This window comes from Mytilus californianus, unplaced genomic scaffold (genome assembly GCF_021869535.1).
Source record: "Mytilus californianus isolate M0D057914Y unplaced genomic scaffold, xbMytCali1.0.p SCAF_3, whole genome shotgun sequence".
Lineage (NCBI taxonomy): Eukaryota > Metazoa > Mollusca > Bivalvia > Mytilida > Mytilidae > Mytilus > Mytilus californianus.
Window position 1 is genome coordinate 81,350,670 of NW_026262679.1, and position 25,291 is coordinate 81,375,960.

General features: G+C 31.5%; 2 protein-coding genes across 2 annotated transcripts in view; one reads left to right on the plus strand and one right to left on the minus strand.

Moving 5' to 3' along the window:
* Positions 1-15,347, minus strand: part of LOC127735181 (NBAS subunit of NRZ tethering complex-like) — a 102,719-nt gene extending 87,372 nt beyond the window's left edge. Inside the window, exons 1-14 of the mRNA XM_052245280.1 lie at positions 15,220-15,347; positions 13,153-13,216; positions 11,742-11,784; positions 11,062-11,142; positions 10,303-10,350; positions 9,622-9,799; positions 9,282-9,370; positions 8,372-8,663; positions 7,550-7,624; positions 4,605-4,733; positions 3,383-3,446; positions 3,088-3,137; positions 2,476-2,619; positions 207-379 (exon numbers count right to left, since the gene is read on the minus strand). Coding sequence (XP_052101240.1) covers positions 207-379; positions 2,476-2,619; positions 3,088-3,137; positions 3,383-3,446; positions 4,605-4,733; positions 7,550-7,624; positions 8,372-8,663; positions 9,282-9,370; positions 9,622-9,799; positions 10,303-10,350; positions 11,062-11,142; positions 11,742-11,784; positions 13,153-13,216; positions 15,220-15,315 — 1,526 coding nt within the window. The 5' untranslated portion in view covers positions 15,316-15,347. The remainder of the gene's footprint in view (positions 1-206; positions 380-2,475; positions 2,620-3,087; positions 3,138-3,382; positions 3,447-4,604; positions 4,734-7,549; positions 7,625-8,371; positions 8,664-9,281; positions 9,371-9,621; positions 9,800-10,302; positions 10,351-11,061; positions 11,143-11,741; positions 11,785-13,152; positions 13,217-15,219) is intronic.
* Positions 15,348-15,560: 213 nt separating this feature from the next.
* LOC127735206 (phosphopantothenoylcysteine decarboxylase-like) lies at positions 15,561-25,086 on the plus strand. The gene is made up of 5 exons (XM_052245333.1): positions 15,561-15,732; positions 18,021-18,116; positions 19,438-19,566; positions 22,945-23,113; positions 24,877-25,086. Exons 1-5 carry the CDS (start codon positions 15,622-15,624, stop codon positions 24,954-24,956), a joined length of 585 nt encoding a protein of 194 aa, XP_052101293.1. The 5' UTR covers positions 15,561-15,621; the 3' UTR covers positions 24,957-25,086.
* The last annotated feature ends 205 nt before the right edge of the window (positions 25,087-25,291 follow it).

Sequence of the window (25,291 nt, forward strand, 5' to 3'; positions counted from 1 at the left end):
ACATTTTTATACAAGTTTTCAAATTGAAGCTTCATACTTTTGTTTGTGTCTTAATATATAATATTGATTTTCACACTCTATTTCTGCTTTCTATTCAAGAACTTCTGATTTATTTTACAATTATTAAACACATTGTATCACACAAAAATACAAATTGTTTATATAAGAAAATAACAACAATTTAAATTAACATTTATCAATCCTACTTTGGTCTTTTTCTTGGTGGCTGAAATCTTTCCATGTCTGTAACATAATAAAGTACGTCTTTTGTGAGTTTGGTTGTCTTGGAAACAAAGGAAGTTTCTTCATCATCACTGTCTTCGAATTCTTCTTCAGATGTATCACCAAGTCGTCTTTTCTGAGGGAACACACATTCCACCTACAATGCAAGAATTGTTCCTTTATTATCCATATAATTCAGAGGGCAGAAAAAGGAAAAATAGTTTTCTATGTTATAAAGATCTTTAAAAAGAATATGTGTCCATAGAAAATCATACCAAGTTTGAACTTTCATATTTCTAAGCTTGGTCAGGGTTTTTTATGGGTATTTTGGGAAAAAGGATCCTGGCCAGTTTTGGGATTTTTTTTATGCGATTTTCAATGAAATTGGGAAAAAACAACAAATATAACAGATGTCAGTTTTAGTGTGTTTAGTTCATTAAAAGTTATCTTTTTGTGAAAATAAAGTAAGAAACTACATGATTGCTATATAAAATTTTATTTTCTGTTCTTTTTTAAAATTCACTTGCTCTTCCAGATTTTTACTGGCCCTTCAAAATTGAGAAGAAATTACCTCTTGGATCTGTAGTTATATGTTTACATTATAAAAGCATCTCATATCAACATTTTGTAGTGATAAAAAAATGTAATGTCACATTTTATTGGATTTTGATATGAAAATTTGTGAACTAAAAATAAATTTGAGTTTCTGTATAAAATATTTCAGGTTTCTTCTTTCTTTTTCATATATATTTTGGTTTTCAATTCTAGTGTTTATATTTCAGAGCTGTATTTTGTCACCTGCCATGATTTTGATTTATTTATTTATTGTATTTGATCGGCAAACCCAGAATGAGCCTTATCCGCTCCGGGGAATCTGATCTGGTATTTGTATTGTCAATATTTCCGGTTTATGGCAGCCATTGTTTATTAATGATGTTGTTTTTACTCGGATTTACACATTACTTGTTGGTGATTTTAGGCATAAAGCTAACAGTTGAACATAATGAACATTGCAGTCATGAATAATAAAGATGAAAATGAATTTTGAGATTGTTTTGGAATTTTGCTCCCAAAATTGGGAAAAATGTAGGGGTTTTGCCATCCGAATACCGGACCCTGTGGAATGCTAGAAAAATCCATGTGGGTGAACCATGAAATCTTGATCAAACCCTCATTTAGTAAATAGTTTTAAAGTTTACATCATAGTGAATGTGTGTACTAAGTTTCAAGCTGATTTGATAACAACTTTATGGTAAATTACCCTAAACCAAAACTTTTAACTTGATACAGGACAGACAAATGGACAAACTAACGAAAAATATGATGCTCCTTATCATCGAAAGCAAGGCATTAAAATCTAAATTGGTTACAACCTTTATTTCTATTTGCATCTGGTGTTTAAGGGATTGAACGTTGTATTTCTAAGTAAGGAATCTACAGTAATTGATGACATGATCACTCTTAAAGACCTAACTACAAGTACACAAAACATGACTTCAGTAAGTTTTGAAATTCCTTTATAAACTTTGGGCTTCCAATGCAAATCAATTCCTATAGTAACTTTTGAATTCTAAGGTTATCTTTGGACTTCCTATGCAACTTTGAAATTCCTTGGCAAACTTACGTAATAGAAAATACCAATATACTCATTTTCTAGTATTACCATATTTTGTTGCAGCGCAGATTAAGCATTAAATTAAAATTTGATGGAAAAAATATTACCTATCCTAATAAAAATGCTAAGTAACATTAGATGGGGATCCATTGACACAATTTGAGCAAGAGTTATTTCCCTTTCGTCAAAATGTTGGTGGTCTATGTGCAAAAATTCCATCATATATCAGCCACATTCAATTTATTAAGGATTTATCCCTCCAAAATGGTGGACTAGGGAAACATCTCAAAACTTATATTATGTCATATTGAAACTTATCTATTGACAGAAATACAGGGCAGGGTGTAAATGTTCACATGTATAACTACAGTAAATGTTCACATGTATGATTACAGTAAATGTTCACATGTATGACTACAGTAAATGTTCACATGTATGACTACAGTAAATGTTCAAATGTATGACTACAGTAAATGTTCACATGTATGATTACAGTAAATGTTCACATGTATGACTACAGTAAATGTTCACATGTATGACTACAGTAAATGTTCACATGTATGACTACAGTAAATGTTCACATGTATGACTACAGTAAATGTTCACATGTATAACTACAGTAAATGTGTCAGATTTACCTCTAAACCTAGAAATCCATCATGATGAATCCCAGTCACACGGGAAGATGGTTCAAACCATTCCGGAGAGGTTCCTAGTAAATTCTTCAAAGTCTTTGTTGATGAAACTGTTACTGCACCAGTACAACGAGACAGGATAAGTGACTGAATTGAGAAAAAAACCTTGATATAGGATGTGAAAATAACTCCCTCTATTCCTTAGTCATACTAACTATGTGAATAAAAGTAATTATTATTATTTCCTCTTCCGATAACACATTTAGTGAAAACATTTTTTTTAAACAATGGCCGTCTGTCTTTTGCAGTAAATAACCATTTAACATAAATTTATCATAAAAAGTCAGATCTGCAAAAAATGTAAAAAAGTACAATTAAAAGTAACAAAAGATCTATTTTTAGCAAAAGTAGGAATGTTTGCAGTAACACTGGGTTATATTTTACCTTACTATCCCTACAATTAAAAAAACATAAAATCTATTTTCAGCAAAAGTGGGAAACTTTTGTAGTAACACTGGGTTATATTTTAACTTACTATCCCTACAATTAAAAGAAACAAAAGTTCTATTTTTAGCAAAAGTGGGAAACTTTTGCAGTAATAATTGGTTATCTTACCTTACTATCCCACCAATTCACATCTACTAGATTTTTACATGGAACCAAATCTAAAAAGAAATAATTAAATAAGCATACTCAATAAAACACAAAAAATGGTAATCCAATTATTAAACTAGACCAAATATGAATGCATATAACTCTTTTATTTAAATTAAGTTTGTATCTTTTGATAATATATTGCCATATTATAATGTGACTTTACCACACTACAGTTTTATGTAATTTTAAATCATTCTTTTTTGGAATTTACTAAAAGAAGACATGAAAATAAATTTCAGTTGTTAAAACTCACCTTTTAGAGTCTTCCTTCTCTGTGGATTGTCTGTAAACTCTGGACTAATCTCATCAAAATCAGGCTACAAAAGCAAAAGTATATGTGGTTCTTATTAATAAACTTTCCTGTATTGTTAATGAAATTAATGAAATATGATTTTAATTACTGTGGATTAATTTATTTTCGCGGGTACCAATTTTCGTGGATTGAGAAAAACCTGCATTTTCGTGGATATTTGATTTCGTGGTTTTGCCAAAGTCTGCATACAACCCTATAGAACATTTGTAATTTGTTGAACAATTAAATTCATGGTTCACCCATGAAATCCTCGAAAATTGGTATCCAACGAATCCACAGTAACATTACTCATTTTACATCACAATATTTTTCATTTTTCGAAAATAAATGTTTTTTTTTGTATTTTCTGGAAATAATTTGTGTGAAGCAACCCTATTGTGCAAAAAAATCTAATCAAAGATACCATTATATTGTATCATAGGTCAAATTTATTTGTTCAGTGTATGTTCACTGGTGTTAATATGTCCTTTGATTGAGTTAAGCTATTTCAGTTGATATTTTATAGTGTGTCTTTCTATGTTGTGATGTTACACTATTGTTTCAGAAAAAGGGTGAAGGTTTGGTTCCATTAAAACCTTTAAACCAGCTGCATTTGTTTGCACCTGTCCTATGTCAGGAATCTGATGTTTAGTAGTTGTCGTTTGTTGATGTGGTTCATAAGTGTTTCTCGTTTCTTGTTTTTTATATAGATTAGACCGTTGGTTTTCCCGTTTGAATGGTTTTACACTAGTAATTTTTGGGGCCCTTTATAGCTTGCTGTTCGGTGTGAGCCAAGGCTCCCTGTTGAAGACCGTACTTTGACCTATAATGGTTTACTTTTATAAAGTTTTATTTGGATGGAGAGTTGTCTCACTGGCACTCATACCACATCTTCTTATATCTATTATAATTTTGTATGCCAGATACACATTTCATCTACAAAAGACTCATCAGTGACGCAGTGCAAATTATATTTCTATGTTGTAATATATATATATATAAGAAACATAATCATATTGTAATAGTAAAAAATGTTTTTGGTTTAAATATTTTTTTTTCATTTTATAAATATAACTAAACAAAAGAATCATTTAAAAGAAAACAATGAAATTACCCAACTGCTACACACCAGAAAATTTAATAAATTGCAGTTACAATAATTAATCAAAATAAGATATCTCACCTGCTCCTCAAGTCCCCAGCAATGGCAAAGTTTAAGTGATGGCAGTCTCCAGATGGTCAACTTCCCAGAGTAATGTAATCCTACCACTAATTTGTTGTCTGGAGAAATACACAGTTTAAACACACCATCCTAGAAAAATGTAGTAAATATAATTTTTATAACACAATTATTTCAATATACTGTACACTGTAGATTCATTAATTTTCAAGGGTACCAATTTTTCATGGATTGAGAAATCTAACATTTTTGGGGATACATGTACATGATTTCATGGTTTTTCCAAAGTCTGCATATGAGCCTATAGAAAATTTGTAATCTGTTGAATATTTGAATTTGTGGTTAACCTGTACCCATGAAATCCACGAAAATTGGTATCCCCTGATTAATTATGAATTACAGTAAATCATTCATGGAAAAATTTAAAGATTATTAGACTTGCAAACATTTCACTACAATTCAGGGATCTCCGTGACCATTTTTATGATGGCACACTGCAATCATTAAATTATCTTCCACCATCGTCAAATGATCCCCACCATCATTTAATTATCTTCTGCCATCGTCAAATGATCCCCGCCATTGTCAAAATTTTTTTTCGTTTCGCTAGCCGCCGCCATTTTTCCCTTATTATAATCCAAAGGGTCCTCCTGATTATAGTTGTAAAGCCCTGAGGGATATCTGGCTAAAGATTACTAATCACTTGAACAGGTAGATCAACACACCTGATAGGAAAACACTTTATCAAGATAGACAATTAATTGCATTCTTTAATTACGTTTCAGCAAATGCTAATGAAAATTCAGATTTAAAAAATAAATTTTAAATCCAGTTACGAAGAAAAAAGTTTAACAAGTACAACACATGCTTTTATGTTGACTTACACAATCAGCATCCCCCTTTTTAAATGAGTACAAAACATGTGAAACTGATGATGCCCCCGCCACAACTGAATAATTTTAACAGTGTAAAAATATACAAGTGTTCGGTAAACAGGAAGTTGTTGAGTGATGAACCTGAAAATGCATCACACGGTATAGCTGACTTATATAAACCCTGCAACCAAATTTCAGAAATCCTTATGATGCAGTTCCTGAGAAAGATGCGACGAAAAATATTCATGGGACGGATGGACTGACTGACGGATGGACGGACGGACAAACAGACAGAGGTAAAACAGTATAACCCACCTTTTTAAAGCGGGGGTATAATAAGACGTAAAACAGAACATGATTTCATGCCAATTAACATGAGTACAACAATTATCGATATTATTGAATCACTTTACAATTTTAAAAGTAAATACATGAATATTAACTGCAACTTGATAATCTGAAGAAATTTCATATCGTAATTCCGAAATTCATTTCATAGCTTACAATCAAATTATTACATCAGGTTTAAATTCAGAATCGAAAGATGCATGTTGCATTGTCTATTACTATGAAATTTGCTAGTTTAAGTCATTAAAAACATTTTAAGTTGTAAACGTTTGACCTCCAAATCTTTATTCAACGTTTTACAAAATGGGTACGAAACTTCTTGTTGTTGATGCTGGGAATTGTCGATACTGGTTCATGACTTCTGAATTTGACAGTGAAAAAAAGATCCCCCCCCATTTTAAAGTCCTAAACAATTACCAAAATAGCAAGAAAACGACTTGGGAACCTTAAGGACAGCTTGCGGCCATTCTTGACTGAACGGGAGCCATGGAGGCTTGACATTGAAATTGTTACATATGACAATTAATGAAAATATTGGTTGTTCTATAATGAAATAAATATAATAAGCAATATATCAGTCAGTTCACCATTCTTTACATAAAAATGGAGGATTGAATTACTTTTGATCACAACACACTGTAGACGCAGGGTTTTGTAATGGTGAAAGTTCCTCCATCGTTAAATTTTCATCCATGGAGATCCCTGCAATTCTTTATAAAATGGTAAAGGAGTAGTCCAGTAAGACCCCTTTTTGGCCCCAAAATATAGCAGTTTTACAAAATTGTTAAAATGTAAACTTTTAGTTATTTATTGGAAAGTAGAATGCTTCTGCTACATAAATATGGGCTGTTTTTGACAATACAATGCACATATATCGGGTACTAGCATCATTAAGTCATGCTAAATTACTGAAATCTTCACAATTTTAGTATTTTAGTTAAAATTTAGACGGTTTCCGTCTTAAATGAAAGTGGCCGCATTTGTGTTCATTCTTAATATTGAAATGTAAGTTGTATTTGATGATAACACATAACATATATAAAGGTTGAGGATGAACACGGATGCGGCCACTTTCATTTTTGACAAAAACCATCTGAAAAGTGACATCTTTTGGCATATTTGATAGATTTTTCATATTTAAGCTGTAATCGGAGCGTTTTTAATGACTCAATCAGTTAAAATCTTTCACATAAACTAATTGAATCAACTGAAATAGACACTTAAGTGTTTAAAAAGTGTCCAAAATCTTTCGTTAGATGAACCTGAAATTTGAGGCCAAAATCGGCCCTTACCGGACCTACTCCTTTGGAAAATTTTAATGAGACAATAAACCCAGCTGACCAAGATAGACATATATGATAGTTCTTTATGTCTTCAAAAAGTTTAGAGCTTACAATACAGTATGAATGTTGTCATGCTTTAAGATTTTGCTAAGATGATTTTCAGATGTTCCCAATTTTAAGAGATGGATTGATTTTTCATTGACACATACGTCATATCCTTATTTCTAAAGTTAAAAGATTCACATAAAATTAAATGTATATGACCTATTTTTGGTTCATTCTGTAGACTTATTTCTCAGAGATGAATAAAGATGAAAATATGAACATGAGGCAGGCAACAATTAAACAACTGTAGTTTACCTTATACAATGCATTTTGGCTCAGACAGCAAAACCTCAAAAAGTTGACAATTATGAAATAAGCACACACAGAAGTTTTATACCTGAACATGTGGTCTCCTGTTGAAGATACCATTTACAGATTTCAGTCTTTTTATTAAGGTTCTTTTTTGCTGAGCCTGCAATAAAACAGAAATAATTTAACCCACATAAAACGAGAAATGTAATGTATCAGTTGTGTCAAGAAATATAAATATTACTGTAATCATATAGAAAAACAAACCAATATCACTCACAATTTCAGCTGAAGTTTCAAAACATTTTATGGTAAACTTCATAAAATGAGCAATAATGTGGTACAGAATTTGAAAGTCAATGTAATTCCAATCTTTAAGCCTGATTGTTTTCTATTTTTGCAAAAAAGTATTATTGGTATTTAGCATTTCCTGAAATAGCAATAACTAATCTCATATGTGTGTCGGTTGTTTAACAACAGCAATAATAAATACATGCAAAAATTTCACAGTATATTTGATTTTACACTTATGAGAATCATTTAGTCAGTTGTGGTTAGAATTAATTTTCTTTCTTTTCATACTCTCATTTTTACAAATCTCTGTAGCAAGTACTCATTTCAGAAGGTTTACTTTTCGTTTAAATTTTTTAAAACCGAATACAACAGCATGCTTAGATTTGCTTGTTAGACAGTGAATTAAGACCCATGTCCACCATGTATATGCTATTTTCAACCTCTATGCTTTAGTTTAAAAAATGTATGCTATATATGTTATATAAATGTACAGACTGACCTCAAAATTTAAGTCAAATATTTCATCTTTAACATTCAAAATACATGCTTTCTATTAAATATTTTTATTCCTATATCCCTCCTTTTTTTCCACTACTGATTTTACAAGTACATGTACCTGTTTTAAATCTTGTTCATAATCTGTCACCATCTTATAATAAGGATATTCAGATAAAATTCTCCAGGCTGTCACCCCTTCTTCCATGGATCGACTCAGTGCAATTTCAGTCTGCATTCCAAGTCCTCCCACCAATAGAATTTTAGCTGGCTCATAGTACACAATAGAACTTATCCCAAGAGGATACTGGTGGTTAAACAGGAAGTGATGCCGTGTTTGAAAACCTTTGTCCCTATCGACCAGGTAGCTTTTTAGTCTTCCATGATAGTTGACAACCAATAACTCTGCTGACCTGCATTCAAAAATCATTTTAACATGGACAACAAATATCAAACAAAGGCATGGAAAGGTCACAAATAGATATTATTTTTCATTTTTTTTCCGCTATACTATGTTAATAATTTTGTGAAAGATAGAAGAATAAAGCTGTTTAAAGAGAATTCTGTACCTACAATTTAAATTTCTCAACAGAGCTGTCTTGGCATTTTTGCCAGAAATAGCGCATTGTTCTTACACAGCCACTCAAATGAATGGGAGATAATCCTCAAGCCAGTTTTAGTTCCAACAGAGATTGTGAAAGTTTTTAAAAAGACTTGGAAATAAATTCATACATCTTGTCATGACTTCAGTAAACTTCTACATAATTCTAAAAATTATGGGAAAAGTATCAATTAAGTTATTAAAAGATGACTTCATTCAATGTGCCGGTCAGAGGTTAAGATCCTCATGTAGATGTTTACAGACTCCAGATGATTTAGCACTTGTCATATGATATAGACACTTGTACATTGTAGCCCTTTTAATTACTCTTTCTGTCATATGCCCATACTTTGTTTTGTTCATAAATGCACAACAATTTTAACATTTCATGAGAATCTACTCCATATTTCTTTATAAAAATTTCTATTACCATGGTGCCTCTAACTTTAGATCAGTAAACAACAACCCTGCCACAGCACCGCTCAAATCTAGAGGCTTATTCATGTCTTCTTGGGCTTCCTATAGATAAAAGTAGACATTTAAAGGATAACTATATGAGATTAAGTGAAAAATCACGCTAGAGAATGAATATAGACATAATAATAATTTTGACTGATATTTTTTCACTTATGAAAATAAATAATTAAGGAAACTATGTCAGCATTTTTAATGTTTCCACATATTTTGTGGTGAACCATAGACAAGAAAGTAAAAATTTATAATTTTGTACTTAAATCAATGAATTTTACTAAAGATATGAAAAGCTATACCCCACTGATAGCGAAGAGCTGTGTCCCAACAATATCAAACACATCTACTGTCCCATTGCTCCTAGAGCAAGCTACCATGGTATTATCTGGGCTCCATGTCACCTGTCGCCATTGCGGGTATGGATCTCTGGGAACAACACCTCTACCAACCACATTCTCAAAATTGTCCCTTTTAGATCTGAAGTTTGAAATAAAATAAATATAATATATTATGTTCTTTCATAGCATATGTACATTAAGTTTAGATTATTTTTTTTTTGGAAAATTGCTGAAGTTTGTAATTGTTAAAAAGAAAAGAAAAAAATTCTTTGAAAATATAACTTTAAAGCACATATAAAATATATCTTAGTCAATATATACATTAGTTTCTCTAATTTTGTTTTTTTCTGCATCATAAAATCAGATGCATATAAAATTCAGGGAATTTAAGATATAAACATATAATAAATATTTAAATTAAATCATGATGGTGTAAGTAAATATCAACTAATAAATTTTTTGAGGAAATCTACTAGGCCTTTCTGTCATAAAACATTAGTCAATGCTAAGAATACAAAATTTGTGCTTGAAACACCAAATCCAGTATTTTTATTGGTTGATTTCTGAATCTGAATACAATAATCATATTTCAAAGTTTTATGAGTGTAAGCCCAGGGATAACTACACAAGATAAATCTGTACCTGATTTCCACACACTGGTCTTGAAGTATTGCAATGTATGTACATTCACTGTAAAAGAAAACATTATCATGAAATAAATTTTCCTTCATAATATGTAAATGCGTGCAAAATATGTTTTAATAAAGTTAAATTTATATAGGAGTTAATAACTGTGTTTTTTGGTAAATTTCGGCTGATTAACGACTAAAATATAACACACAGGGTCACCAACCAGGACAAAAAAATATCAGTTTTACATTTGGTATCCGTTCTACTGATATTGAATTACAACAAGTAAAAATGGACTATTTTAGCATCTCGACTGCGAAAAAAAATTGTAAATCTATTATTAAAACTTATATTTGAAAACAGTAGCATTCTCATAAGCAGCACTTTTTTCCCCACTGTTCTTGTTATGTCATTGACCAATTTGGATTTCTTGAAATTTTAACAGAATGAGTTTTTCTAACAGTTAATCTCTACCACTGATACCAAAATTTTTGATTTAATGGGTAAATATCCTGCTGACCTTGCAAGGCCATGATGTACATGTACTATCATTCTTGAAAGAAATGAGAAGTGGAAGTACTTATTGCAGCATAAGAGGGTTTATACTAAGTAATCTTGACATAAGTACACAAAATATATGATAATCTGCTGTGAAAACTGAAAGACTTAGATATTGAATAAGTGGTATTTTTAGTCTAAGCATTTCAAACATCATTTATTTTCCTTATTGGCAAAGTTAAATCTGCAAAAAGACAAAATTTAATACTATACCTTGCAATGGCAATATGCCAATTTATCTGACTGTTTACTAACTTCAGTAAATTCTGTGGTAAAGAACAAGGACTTGCAGATCTACAAACAGAATATATATCTTGAATAAAAACTCAAATCTTAACATTTCACACACAGAAAAATAAAAGATACATGTATGTAAAAAAATATTGACTTTGTCATTATTGTAATGTCTGAAAGTATTCATTTTAAGCGCTCTAAAAAATAAAATGGAAGTGCATGCAAAGATCTTAATGATTCGTCCAAGGAAACTTGAACCACATTTAGCATTCTATGACAATAAACGAAACAAAGGACATCTGGATACATACCAGGATGGTTAAAAGTATCAATGTGTGTAATTAAATTTTTATTACAAAAAAAAGCTGCACAGTTTTAGTGTTTTGTAAAATGATAAAAAAGATAGTTCAATATATCATTAAGAAAATCATTAATATAATAATTCTAAAAAGTTATATTCATTAGGTAAAAGAAATGTATACATATTCATTAATCATGTTGATTTATATGACTTGAAATATCAATTGATCCAGTATCTAGTAATTGTGTCTGATTTCAAGAAAATTTCTAAATGAGGTTAAAAATGTTTCGCTCCCTTTATATTTGAAAATCTTCATAGTCAATGAAAAATTATTTCAAACAAGCCTGACTTTACTTACATGATTGGGATTCCAAGAGTTCTCAAAAATGTCCAAATACTTCCTAAAATAAATAAAAGAACATATTACTATTTTGAAATGTACAAAATTACAATAGTTAAAGCCATTTACCATCAGTTTTAGAGATGAGCATCATAATATGGGCTGACATGAGTTAATTAATGTTCTTTATTTTTTGACAGAAAAACTTGTTTCACAATATTCTTGAATTCTAAATGAGAAAAGTATGAAATGATGTACTGTAAATTTCGGAAATTATTGCAAGGTTTTTATTGCTGCGAATAATGCTACTGAGTGAGTATTGCAATGATAAGAACTCACATTCTTATATCTGAAACATAGATCTGCATGCATATTTTCCAGAAATCGCAATAATTAATCTCGCATTTTTGTCCACATTCTTCAAAAATCGCAATAATTTATGAATTTACAGTTCACAATTAAACTACATTAACTATCAGAGATATCTTAGGAATAATGAAATATAAATGTAAACAAGGAGCCTAAAATTATAATATATAAATACTGTAAACAGGGAAATTTTCACAGCAGTTTTATTTTTGCCAATTTCGCGGTAAGAATTGAAACATGAAAATAAAACGACTGCGAAATTTTCAAGGAAACTCCATTCATAAGATAAAGACCATACATGTACGTATATGAATAGGATATGTACAGGACCACTGTATAACACCGATTTTACAGACAACAGATCTATTCTTCAAATCATAACTGTATTTCTAAATAAAAAGCAATGTTAGAAATCATGACTTGAACTCGTTAATCTTTTTAACATGGAAAGCATCTCAAGCAAGTGGACATTACGGATATTGTTATATAAAAAACACTTATAACAAATATGTAAATGACGCCTGTCAATCAGTTTTAAAAGTATTACCTCATTGAATCTGCTATGAAAGAGGGACGAAAGATACCAGAGGGACATTCAAACTCATAGATCGAAAACAAACTGACAACGCCATGGCCAAAAATAAAAAGACAAACAGACAAATAATAGTACAGATGACACAACATAGAAAACTAAAGTCTAAGCAACACGAACCCCACCAAAAACTGGGGGTGATCTGAGTGCTACACAGGTTAATCAGATCAAAAGATTGATTAATTAGCATTAATCCTGACAACATTTAATTCACTCTAAATTAGGTTTAATTTTCTTTTCTGTTTTTCAATGCGCATGTGTTTTTAAGAGTAAACATGACACAACTTTTAATCTCCTTTCACATTAAGGAACCGAAAACACAAGATTTCTGAATATTCTAAATTAATTACGAAAATATTTTTAACGGCCACTGGAATATCCTCAATTCAAAATGGTGCAAAATTTAGAGTGTGTTAATACATCGCGACATAAAGACGGCGCTAAAATTCCTCGGTTTACAGTACTTACTTTGTGTTACTGATGTTAGTCTCCCCAGTAAAGATACATGGCCTTTATCTCTGGCTCCTCTTGTCTGTAAACAAAAATACCAATACATTTAATTGTTTATGAAAGAAGCTAGCATCTAAGACATTACAATAAATTGAAGAAGTATACTCATTCAGGTAAGGAAATTGTGCTTTTGCATATCCTTATAGGTACAAATTTTACAAGAAACTAGAGGTACTGTGAGCAAAGCTCAAAAAACTATCACCCCCTCCCTCCCATCACAGGGGCAAATCCAGCCATTTATAAAAGGGGGGTCCTAACCCAGAATAAAGGGGGGATTCCAACTATATGTCCCCATTCAAATGCATTGATCGTAAAAAAAAAAAGGGGGTCCCAACCCCCCGGAAACCCTCCCCCTGGATCTGCCACTGCATCAATTGCAAAGTTCATGATTTAGTAAGGGAATCCCTAAAATAATTTGGATTGAAAACAAATTACAAGGTTCACAATGGCATTATATGTTGGAGATTATGAGACCATTTCTTCAAATTCTGATGAGAGGCTGTCGTTGGAGGAAATAGAAATGTGTTCTGTTCTGTACACATGATTTGCTACAGGAAACTGATAAAATGCGTCTGATAAAAAAAACAAAAAAGATGCACAATACCACTATATGGTCAAGATTGTTAGAAAGTTTTAATAAATTGTAATAATAGGTTTAGGAGGTGTTGCAGATAAAAATGGGTACCTTTCAAATAAAGGAATGGTGAAGTCCTGACTTTGGTTATGGAAATCCCAAAACTTATTCTGATGAGGAAACATACAATAGGAAGTGCACAATTGCATTATATGGTAAATATTCTGAAAGTTTCAATATATTATACTATGTAAAGGGGTTTAGGAGAAGATGAAGACACAAATGTGAACTAAAGTGTGTTGATTATTATGATGATTTACATGTCATCCCAAAGTAAACCCAAATAATCATTCACAGGAAAAAAATGATAAAGGAGATCCAAAAGTTCATCATGTGAGTATTAAAGATTCTGTGCAAGTTTTTACGAAATTGTCTCTGCAGTTGCTGAAAAAGTGGGAAAGAAGAACTCTACATGCTCCCTCATCATTATATATCGCCCTTTTTAGAAAAGCTATCAAGTCAGCAAGTAGGGGTATAATATGAGGAAAAATAGAAAATGAAAATGTCAGCATGACCAACATTTACAAAAAAATAAAATTGAGAATGGAAACGGGGAATGTGTCAAAGAGACAACAACTCGACCAAACAGCTCAAGGCCACCAATGGGTTTCCAACACAGCGAGAAAATCCTTCACCCGGAGGCGGGCTTTAGCTGGCCCCTAAACAAAAATGTATAATACTAGTTCAGGGAAAATGGATGTCACACTTAACTCAGAAACATATAAAAATGAACCAAAATAAAAAAACATAGTTATTTCAGCAAAGTAGATTTTTATTTACCGATCATTGACTTTAATAAAGATTACTCTTTCCATTTTTATAAGTTATCTTTGTCACAACTAAATGTCAATACTCAAACACAATGACAAACCAACTAGTTCTTAAACTAAGCATGACAATCAGAAATTCACCTACACAATGTATCATCGTAAACAAAATAAAGTCTCAAATAGAGTGACATTCTAATTCTGTGATGCTGACAAGCGATCTAATTGCTAAGGCTAATATACTTTGTTGGAAAGGAAAAATTATTTAAAAAAGCCTTCTTAGAAGGAATGTTGATACCTACATGTAGGGGCGAGATACCCTAAACGAAAAATAAAAATATATACAAATTGGCTTGTAGACTGTCAGTCCTTAAGTCACGACAAGTTTAATAGTACAGTATTGTGTCACGAGGTCCCATCATAGAGACAGTAAAGCAGATTAGTGTACATGACATAGGATAAATTACTGTTCAGAATCTGAGTTGAAAGTTCTTTATCAAAAGGAAAAAACTCTGTCAGAACAGCTGAACTTAAAACCATTAGGGTTTGGAAAACATAAAAAAACTTTGTTTAGGATAAAATATGGCGCATAAATAGAGAATATCAATAGAAGAAGACACATACAAAAATTTCTGATTCTTGTGGCCATTCAGCTTGGACTGTTAAGTCATACAATATGTTTTCTTCTGCTAGTTCCACGTCGTCTTCTTCGTTAGCCATTCTTACATTTTCAGGATCAAAGATCAAAAGAGGTTCCGAACAAAATAGTTAAAAATCGATAAATTATCATTTCTTCTCTTATAGTTTATTAAAAGGATAAAGTCAAGAACAAATTATTCATGGTTTTATTTCATTTATCACAATTCTCCACATTTACATTTAGAATTAATTCAATATGAATGGGGAATACCTTTTTCAATCGTAATTAACTCCCTTGTCTGTTTTGATTCTCTCTAGATTTAACATTTTAACATGGACACAGGGAATCCTTCTGCTACAGGGGTGAACATTTGAAGCTGAACAGCAATGTCAGGTCCAACAGTAGAAGGAAGAAAGGTTCTAATTGGCTGTACAGGAAGTGTTGCAGCTATAAAAGTCCCAATCTTAGTCCAGGAACTTGTCAACATCGATGACCAGGTATCTCCACCCATTTATGATTATCTGATTATGTACTAACATACAAGCTAAAGCTTTTGATGTGATTCATTTAGCATCATTCCTACAGGTGATGAGTACATCAGGGGGTATTTGGTAATTTTGGATAATTTACTTTGAGTGGCGGATTGAGGGGAGGGGAGTAGAGGGGGGTACACCTCCTTTTTATTGTAAAAATCTGGGACTCTATAGTTAGTATAATAGTCCCAGTAAAAATATATTTATAATTTTAAAACATAAAATCATTCAATATTTTTCGATATATAGGTTTACAGTATTCTGGAATTACGCCACCCTTTCAAAAATCTTGGATTGGCCCTTATAATGTCTTATATTCTTATATCAGGCGGCTAGGCTAATGATATAAATATTTACGATGTAAATCCTTGATCAGACTGAATACACAATAATCACCTCAATCGAGAGTAATCTTTTAAACAAATCACTTGTGCAGAGTTGAAATATATGGTATAGGTAAAAATGTCATACACATCTTTATGAAGCAAAATTCAGAAGAGTATAATGCCTCAAATTTGAATAATTTGTCTGGTTATATTTTCATAACTTTGTTTGTTGAGTGGTAACTACACTTTTATTTGTCAGTCTCTCAAAATAAATTTGCTTGGAAAATTTGTCATTAATTCAACAACTGTTAGAGAGCTGTACAGGGTAAATATTGTACTTAGTGTTTACTTTTTGTATTTGAATGCTGGGACTTAAAATGGTTCGTGTTACTCAGTCTTTAGTTTTCTATGTTGTGTTTTGTATACTTTTGTTTGTCTTTTGGTCTTTTTCTTTTTTTGAAATGGCATTGTCAGTTTATTTTTCGACTTATGAGATTTAATATCCTTTTGGTAATTTCACCTCTCTTTTTCTGACTGAATGCTTGTGAATTGAAACACCAAATTCTTTTATTTTGGACTGATAAACCGAATGAGACAAACAGCAGCATTCACAACCATTGATGAGTACCATGTTAAAATTTGTTTTATGCTCAACCCTCCCTTTTTTTTTATGGATGAACATGATCAATGGAATAACAAAAGATGCACAGTAACAAAATTTAAATAATCTGGTCAGAAAAAGCACTGAATAAAACCAAATAAAAACATGATAATTATAGATTTTCGATGTTTTTTCAAATGAGAGGGTGTCTCAGCGACAAACTCATTGAAGGGTGACAGCCTTGAGATGAGATAAAGCCAAGAAACATCCCTTGAAAAACCTTTGATAATCTGTAAATCACTGTTTTCCTAGGAAACGTCATACATTCTTTTTCTCTTGACTGAGAAAAACTATGCTGTTGCTAACAGGGATTAGATACTAGTAATAATTTGCTATCTCAAGCCAGTAGCATGTTATGAAAAATAATCACAAAAAAAGATCAAACGAAAATCATACCAAATAGCAATAATGAAAATATATCCCATGATCATTAACTCTATGATCATTTAAAAACAACTCTTGGTACATGTGTTCTATGAAATAGTTTATGCGGTATGGGGTTTGCTCATTGTTGAAGACCGATAGTTGCTATCATTCACGTTGTTTGGTCTCTCTGGTGGATAGCAGTCTCATTGGCAATCATACCACAAATCCTCATTTCAATTACAAAAAATGTATAATCATGTTAATGAGCTACAAGTCTTAATGTCATACAAAACTTAAGAAATCAACACACTTGAGCTCTATGCCATAAATTGAATCTATTGCAGGGTTCACCACAGAATGAAAATCAAGGGTGGGGGAGAAAGTTCATCGAATCAGAGATTTTGTGTTGCGTTGTCGAATCGATTCCTTGTGCGTGAATTATTAATTATATGCCTTACATGTATTTGTCATATATATATAGCTAATTTGGAAAGGGGGTATCACACAGATTTTGTAGTTGGTCCTATTAGTGGTCACCACACTTGTAGCCTGAATATATTAAACAGGGAGAGTAAACACCTGATGTGGCTTCCCAGATTGCAGGAATATTCTGACTAAATTTTATCTAAATTGTCTTATGGAAAACCACATGGTAAAAAGGTCTAAAAAGATAAAGAAATTAATAATAAAAAAAAATATTCAGTCACAGAATTTCAGTCATTTCAACCAAATTAAGCCTATCTAGCAGTTTATAAAATCATATGTGTTATGTAGAATTTTATTAATGTCAACTGTCGAAATTTGATACCAGTAACTGGTTAAGTATGCATTGCCAAAATCATGAATTTTTGATTAAATGAATTAAAAAAAAATTTCAATTTATTGTTATATTTTTTTAGCTGGAAATAAAAGTTGTAGCAACAGAGAAAGCCCTAAACTTCTTTGACCACAAATCTTTACAGATTCCTGTGCTAACAGAGGCGGATGAATGGAAGGTTTGTTTGTAACATATATAGAACAGTAGAATCTGAAATAATGTAGTCAGATTGATAACTTTAATACTTAAAAAATTGTAGAATAAAAAGAAGGATGAAACTAAAGAAAACCTAAGAGTCATTCTTTGTAAGCATCAAAATCATGTGGAAATGACACATCCAAGAATTGCTTGAAACTTTGTAAAAATGTTCTTAAAAGGCTGTTCTTTTTGAAAGCAAATGAACAATGACATTGGGTTTTTAACTTGATATATAGAAGACACATCACAAATTGATCTTTAATGGATGCCATGGATGATAAACTCCAAGTGCTACCATATTAATTAAAGACGAGAAGATCAATTATACAATTATGACAATGTACTAGACCAACATACTTGTTAGTTATAAAATATGCAAGCTTAGTAAAGGTAGCAGAGTGTAAAGAGGAATTGCCCCTCCCTCTATGAACATATTTTTCTTACTTTATATGACTGATGCCTAGTATGCAGTGCATAAACAGCAGTATAAAATTATGGAGATGTGGTATGATTGCCAATCCACTATCCACCAGAGTTCAAATGAAGTGGATGTTAGCAATTATTAAAGGCCAATATACAGCCTTCAACATTAAAAAAAAAACATACTGTATAGTAGACAATAAAAGGCCCCTACATGAAAAATGTGAAACAATTCAAACGAAAAATATTTACTACCTATGATACACAATTTTATTTTTTTGGCGGGTTTGACCAGTCTAGGTATCTGCAACCAATTGTCAGCACGCTAATAAAAGACCTTTGACCTGGTTCTCAAATTTTTATTCATCCCACAAATCAAAACCTGGTTTTAGTACATGAGGCTCCTTCCAAATTGATATTGGGTTAACATACAGTAGACTATGATGCACCAGGGACATCACACACAACACCACATGATATTATGTAGAAAAAAAGGCTAACGAATAGTTATCACATTCATTTTCTTTTTTCATACTGCAGGTCTTGCACAGTATGAAATGTGATTGGGTAAAGTTAAATAACAAATTTCTTTGGTAATATGTGGTAGAATAATATGCTTAGTTGAATGTTCTTTCCACATCATACCATATAATTTGTTGGTTATTGTTGGGGAATACTTTAATGGCATTCTGAAAATTCTTTTCAACATAAGCATAGAAAGAGTCAAGATTATAACTCTAATTTATAAATCTCTTGAAAAAATAAATCTGTATTATCTTATTTGTCTCATTAAGATAATTAATATGTGTACTTGGTTTAAAATTCTTTTGATGTCAATGCTATCTGTATGTTCAGGTTTAAGTTTTATATTTTTTCTATAGGACTGGAAGACTGTGAGTGACCCTATACTACATATAGAGCTGAGAAGATGGGCCGATCTGATGGTAATAGCTCCTCTGGATGCTAACACGTTAGCAAAACTTACGCATGGAATCTGTGATAATTTATTAGTAAGTTTTACAAACAAAAAACATTTTTCTTTCACAATCTAAAAGTATTAAGTTATTTCATTGTTCATTTACCAAACTGAAACCAAAAGAAAAATTAAATTCTCCATATTTTTCTGAAAGTAGAGGAAGGGGGTTTTGGTAAACAAGATTTTACCTGAAAAAGAATTTTGATTTTGCAAAATGTGATACACCTTTCTATATATCAAGCTTAATCACTATGTAAAATGTCTTTTTAGTACAAGCATTCAATATAAATCAAAATGAAGTTATAATATCATAGTTCAATAATCCTTGCTTGTCTAGAAGAGCCCTAATAGTTTCAGCACTAATATTTTTTGCAATTGGAAGTTTTTTTTTTATTAAAAAAATAGTCTTTTATTGACAGGTAGTAGGTATTCCTATGGGCACTAACTGCGCCCCTTTAATAGCCGATTTATTCCTGTATTGCTATGAATCTCAGTTTATGACAAAACTCAGTAAAGACACATCATTGTTACATTTGGTTGATACATTCAACAATACCTACCATTATCTTGATGATATTTTTTCATTGAATAATCCAGAGTTCTCTAAATATACAACCAAAATTAACCCAAAGGAACTTACTTTAAATAAATCTAACATAAACAGCAGTAGTTGTCCTTTTCTAGATTTAGTCATTTCAATTTTTAAAGGGAAACTCCATCCTAAAATTTAAGACAAAAGTGACGATTTTTCATTCTCTATTGTTAATTTTCCCTTATTAGACGACGATATTCCTTTGGCTCCATCATACAGTGTTTGTATATCCCAACTCGTTTGTTATGCCCATGTGTGTAGTGATGTCATAGATTTAAACAAAAGTAATCAATGCATTACTGGTAAATTATTAAGTCAGGGATGTCGTTACCATAAATTGCTTAAAACTTTTATTAAATTCTTTCATAGATACAAAGATTTGATTAGTAAATTTGGCTGTACCTGTAGAAAACTTGTTAAAAAAGGTAATTCACATCCTAAATTTTACGATAATATTGTACTAAAAGTGCTGTAATCACTATGTGATCCGTGTAAACTCATCGAACCTTTAAACAAACTTATTAGTAAAGGTTATCTTACCAGTGTTGTAATTAGATCTTTGAATATAGTTTACATTGGCACAAATATCGATTTTGTCATCTGCAAATTAAAACATAACTTTTGATTTCTTTTCAAACGAGTTTTTGGGATTTATAAATACACATCCACGTTCATTTTCTATATAGAGATTACTCTATCTATATATTACATTATACATATTTAATAACAGGTTAACTCCCTAACTATCCTACTGCCTGTCGATACTTTTATTTTGGCATTGCACAAGTCATGTCTTCTTTGACTGTCCATGACGTTAAAACACTAAATGCCTTGGATGTGTTTTAGTTGATTTTAGTCTCTGATGCATGATTTTTTATTATTAATTGTTTTTTGGCTTTAACTAGCTTTCATGACACAGGTTATGTTCTTCTCATATATGTTATGATGGTATGATACTAAACCCCTAACGGGAAGGATTGTGCCTGATATTCATATGATGAAGACATAATCTTTCAATCAGTTTAATTGCAGTCTGGAGCTGGCATGTCAGTTAACTGCTAGTAGTCTGTTGTTATTTATGTATTATTGTCATTTTGTTTATTTTCTTTGGTTACATCTTCTGACACCAGACTCGGACTTCTCTTGAACTGAATTTTAATGTGCGTATTGTTATGCGTTTACTTTTCTACATTGGCTAGAGGTATAGGGGGAGGGTTGAGATCTCATAAACATGTTTAACCCCGCCGCATTTTTGCGCCTGTCCCAAGTCAGGAGCCTCTAGCCTTTGTTAGTCTTGTATTATTTTTAATTTTAGTTTCTTGTGTACAATTTGGAGTTTAGTATGGCATTCATTATCACTGAACTAGTATATATATTTGTTTAGGGGCCAGCTGAAGGACGCCTCCGGGTGCGGGAATTTCTCGCTGCATTGAAGACCTGTTGGTGACCTTCTGCTGTTGTCTGTTCTATGGTCGGGTTGTTGTCTCTTTGACACATTCCCCATTTCCATTCTCAATTTTATTCAGTAACTGCGAGTACTCTCAAATCATACTTTCGTGTTAATTTGACCTGTTGATACAATTTGTAATGTATTTTTGTTAGTTTTAAAATGTTTACTTATTCATTGTTATATCTAGTCTCACTATTTTAAATATATACCACCTTTTATTAGTGTTAAGTATGACGATAAATTTTCACTTTTGTTCTCGTACTAGTAACAACAAAATTATTTATTTTGTAAAAATTATTTCCGTATACTCCATGTATACCTTACAACAAAATTATTTTTATTTACCTGTGTATGTTATTTTATTTGGCAGCATTTTGTCCAAGGTTATGGTTGTCTTTTTGATATTGTTTTACATCTATCCCCCTTGTTTAATTAATTTTGTATTTAACAGGCTATTATTTCAACTTGGAATTATTTTTAATTATGGAATTTGCATAATTTCTTGTGCTTGAAATTTTTAATAAATTCCATGTTTATTCTGTATTATAATGTTTTGAGGGGTGCATAACACTTTCCATACAATGTATTTTGTATAGATAGTGTTGTGCGCCGCACAGTACATTCTATTGAAAATGTGCATTCTTCTATGTAATAGAAAGTGTTGTGCCCGCACAGAACATTAAAATACAGAATAAACATGGAATTTATTAAAATTTTCAAGCACAAGAAATTATGCAAATTCCACAATTAAAAATAATTCCAAGTTGAAATAATAGCCTGTTATTTACATTGTGTCATAGATCAAATTTATTTGTCAGTGTATGTTCACTTGTTGTTTTTTTTTATGTCTTTTGATTGAGTTTAGCCATTTCAATTGATATTTTATAGTGTGTCTTTCTATGTTGTGATGTAACACTATTGTTTCAGGTAGGGTGAAGGTTGGCGCCTATTAAAACATTTAAACCCGATGCATTTGTTTGCACCTGTCCTAAGTCAGGAACCTGATGTTCAGTGGTTGTCGTTTGTTGATGTGGTTCATAAGTGTTTCTAGTTTCTCGTTTTTTATATAGATTGGATTGTTGGTTTTCCTGAATGAATGGTTTTACACTAGTCATTTTTGGGGCCCTTTATAGCTTGCTGTTCGGTGTGAGCCAAGGCTCCGTGTTGAAGGCCGTACTTTGACCTATAATGGTTTACTTTTACAATTTGTGACTTGGATGGAGAGTTGTCTCATTGGCACTCAAACCACATCTTCTTATATCTATTTTAGGCTGTACCAGGTTAAAAATGGATCAAATTTGGACAATTTGTTTTTTACAGCTTTGATAGAAATAAAATGGCCTATAATTTATTCCCTTCTTATTTTCTAGACATGTGTAGTAAGAGCTTGGGATTTAAAAAGACCATTATTATTTGCTCCTGCCATGAACACACATATGTGGAATCATCCGTTAACAAGTCAACAGATAGAAAAATTAAAAAGTTTTGGATACAAAGAAATTCCCTGTATCAGGAAGAAATTAGCTTGTGGAGATGACGGTAAAACATACAGGGCATACTGTGGATTAATTTATTTTTCGTGGATATCAATTTTTGTAGATTGTAGTAAAACTTACATTTTCATGGATATTTGATTTCATGGTTTTGCCATATTCTGCTCATAAGACTATACAAAATTTGTAACTTGTTGAATATTTAAATTTGTGGTTTACTTGTACTCATGAAATGCACAAAAATTTATATCCCACGAATAATAATGAATCCACAGTATAATATTTCATAATTGAATGGATTTTTTTTGTAATTTTATTGTAAAAGTGTAAAGTACATTTAGTACCAGATTTGGTAGCCTTTCATATGTAAAAATGTCACCATATATGCCTTGATCCGTATTGTCATGTTTTGGGATTAGTTTCATTGAAATGGAAAATATTTAAAACATCAGAATAACACAGATTTGTTGCTCAGTCTTTGTATGTTGTGTTAGGTGACTGTTGTTTGTCTTTTGGTCATTTGTCAGTTTGTTTTTCGACTAATGAGTTTGAATATTCATTTGGTATATTTCAACTTTCTATTAGAATCAAAACCAAATGCTAATTGGTCATATAAAAGTAAATACAAGCTTAAATTATTTGTCAACAATGTTACATGCCCAATTGAATAAACTGTTAACACAGAGATATGTCTCGCCTATTTGTTATTTTGATAATGCAAATGTTGAAATTAAAATAGCAATACTTAAATTACATGTAAGTTATGCAAATATTCAAAGTCAATAAACCATGACTGAAGGTACAGGGCTAAACAATCTCCATGGAAATGAGATGTGCCAATGTAATACAACTGCATACCAAATACCATTGACTTAAGTCGTTCCCTTTCAACAAACCTAAACACAAACATTACTTGTAAACTATGTAAATGTTTCAAAGTCAATGAACCATGATGAGGGGGTGGGGCTATATAATCCATGGAAATGAAACTTGCAAATGCCAATACATTTGCATACCGAATATCATTGACCTCACATTAGTGGTTCATCTTAAACTGACCTAATCACAAACTAATACATGTAAACTTAGGTAAAAGTTTCAAAGTCAATAGATCATGACTGAGGGGAAAGGACCAAATATTCTCTATGGAAATGTGATGTGCTAATGCTTTTACAACTGCATACCAATTATCATTGACCTACCTCTAGTGGTTCCCCATAAACTGACCTAATCACAAACTAATACATGAAAACTAAGCAAAGTTTCAAAGTCAATAGACCTTGACTGAGGGGGCGGGGCCAAATAATCTCCATGGTAATGAGATGTGCCGATGCTAATACAACTGCATACCAAATATCATTGACCTACCACTAGTGGTTCCCCATAAACTGACCTAATCACAAACTAATACATGTAAACTAAGCAAAGTTTCAAAGTCAATAGACCTTGACTGAGGGGGCGGGGCCAAACAATCTCCATGGTAATGAGATGTGCCAATGCTATTACAACTGCAGACCAAATATCACTGACCTACCACTAGTGATTGACCATGAACTAGACCTAATCACAAACTAGTACATTGTTGACGCCGCGGTCGATGAATAGCTGAATTGATCAGCATATCACACCTGCCCTTATTTTTAAAAAGATGAAAGAACTGTCTCAAGCTTAAACATATATTACTTTTCAAAGTTTTAGTTTTATTTCCAACATTAGAATAAAAGAAAGGGTAAGAAAAATTGTCAAATATTAATTTATTAAATATATTTATTAATTTTGATCTGACTGAAATGTTGATTTCTTTTTCAGGTTTTGGTGCAATGGCTGAAGTATCAACTATAGTGACTAAAATAATGGATATAGTACATTCAAAGGTCCCATTAACATAGTCCTACCTCCTAATTACAAACTATGGTGTCTCTAGTCCTGCTTTTACATTCTGTTTTATTGATCATTCATTTCTGCATTTATGTAAATATTTTCTTAACTTAAATTGAAATTAAATTTCATGTAATACAGTTTGAGTGTTTTATTAGTTGTCGAAGGGGAATTTAGGTTTGCACTCCGTCCGTCTGTCTGTCTGTCCGGCAAATCAGTTTTCCACACTTTTTTCTTCATGCTTGAAGATGTTGATTTGATATTTGATGTATTGTTTTATCATGACAAAATACAGAACAAGTTCGAATTAAGTTCCTGTCTGACAATTTTGTGCAGAGATATGGTC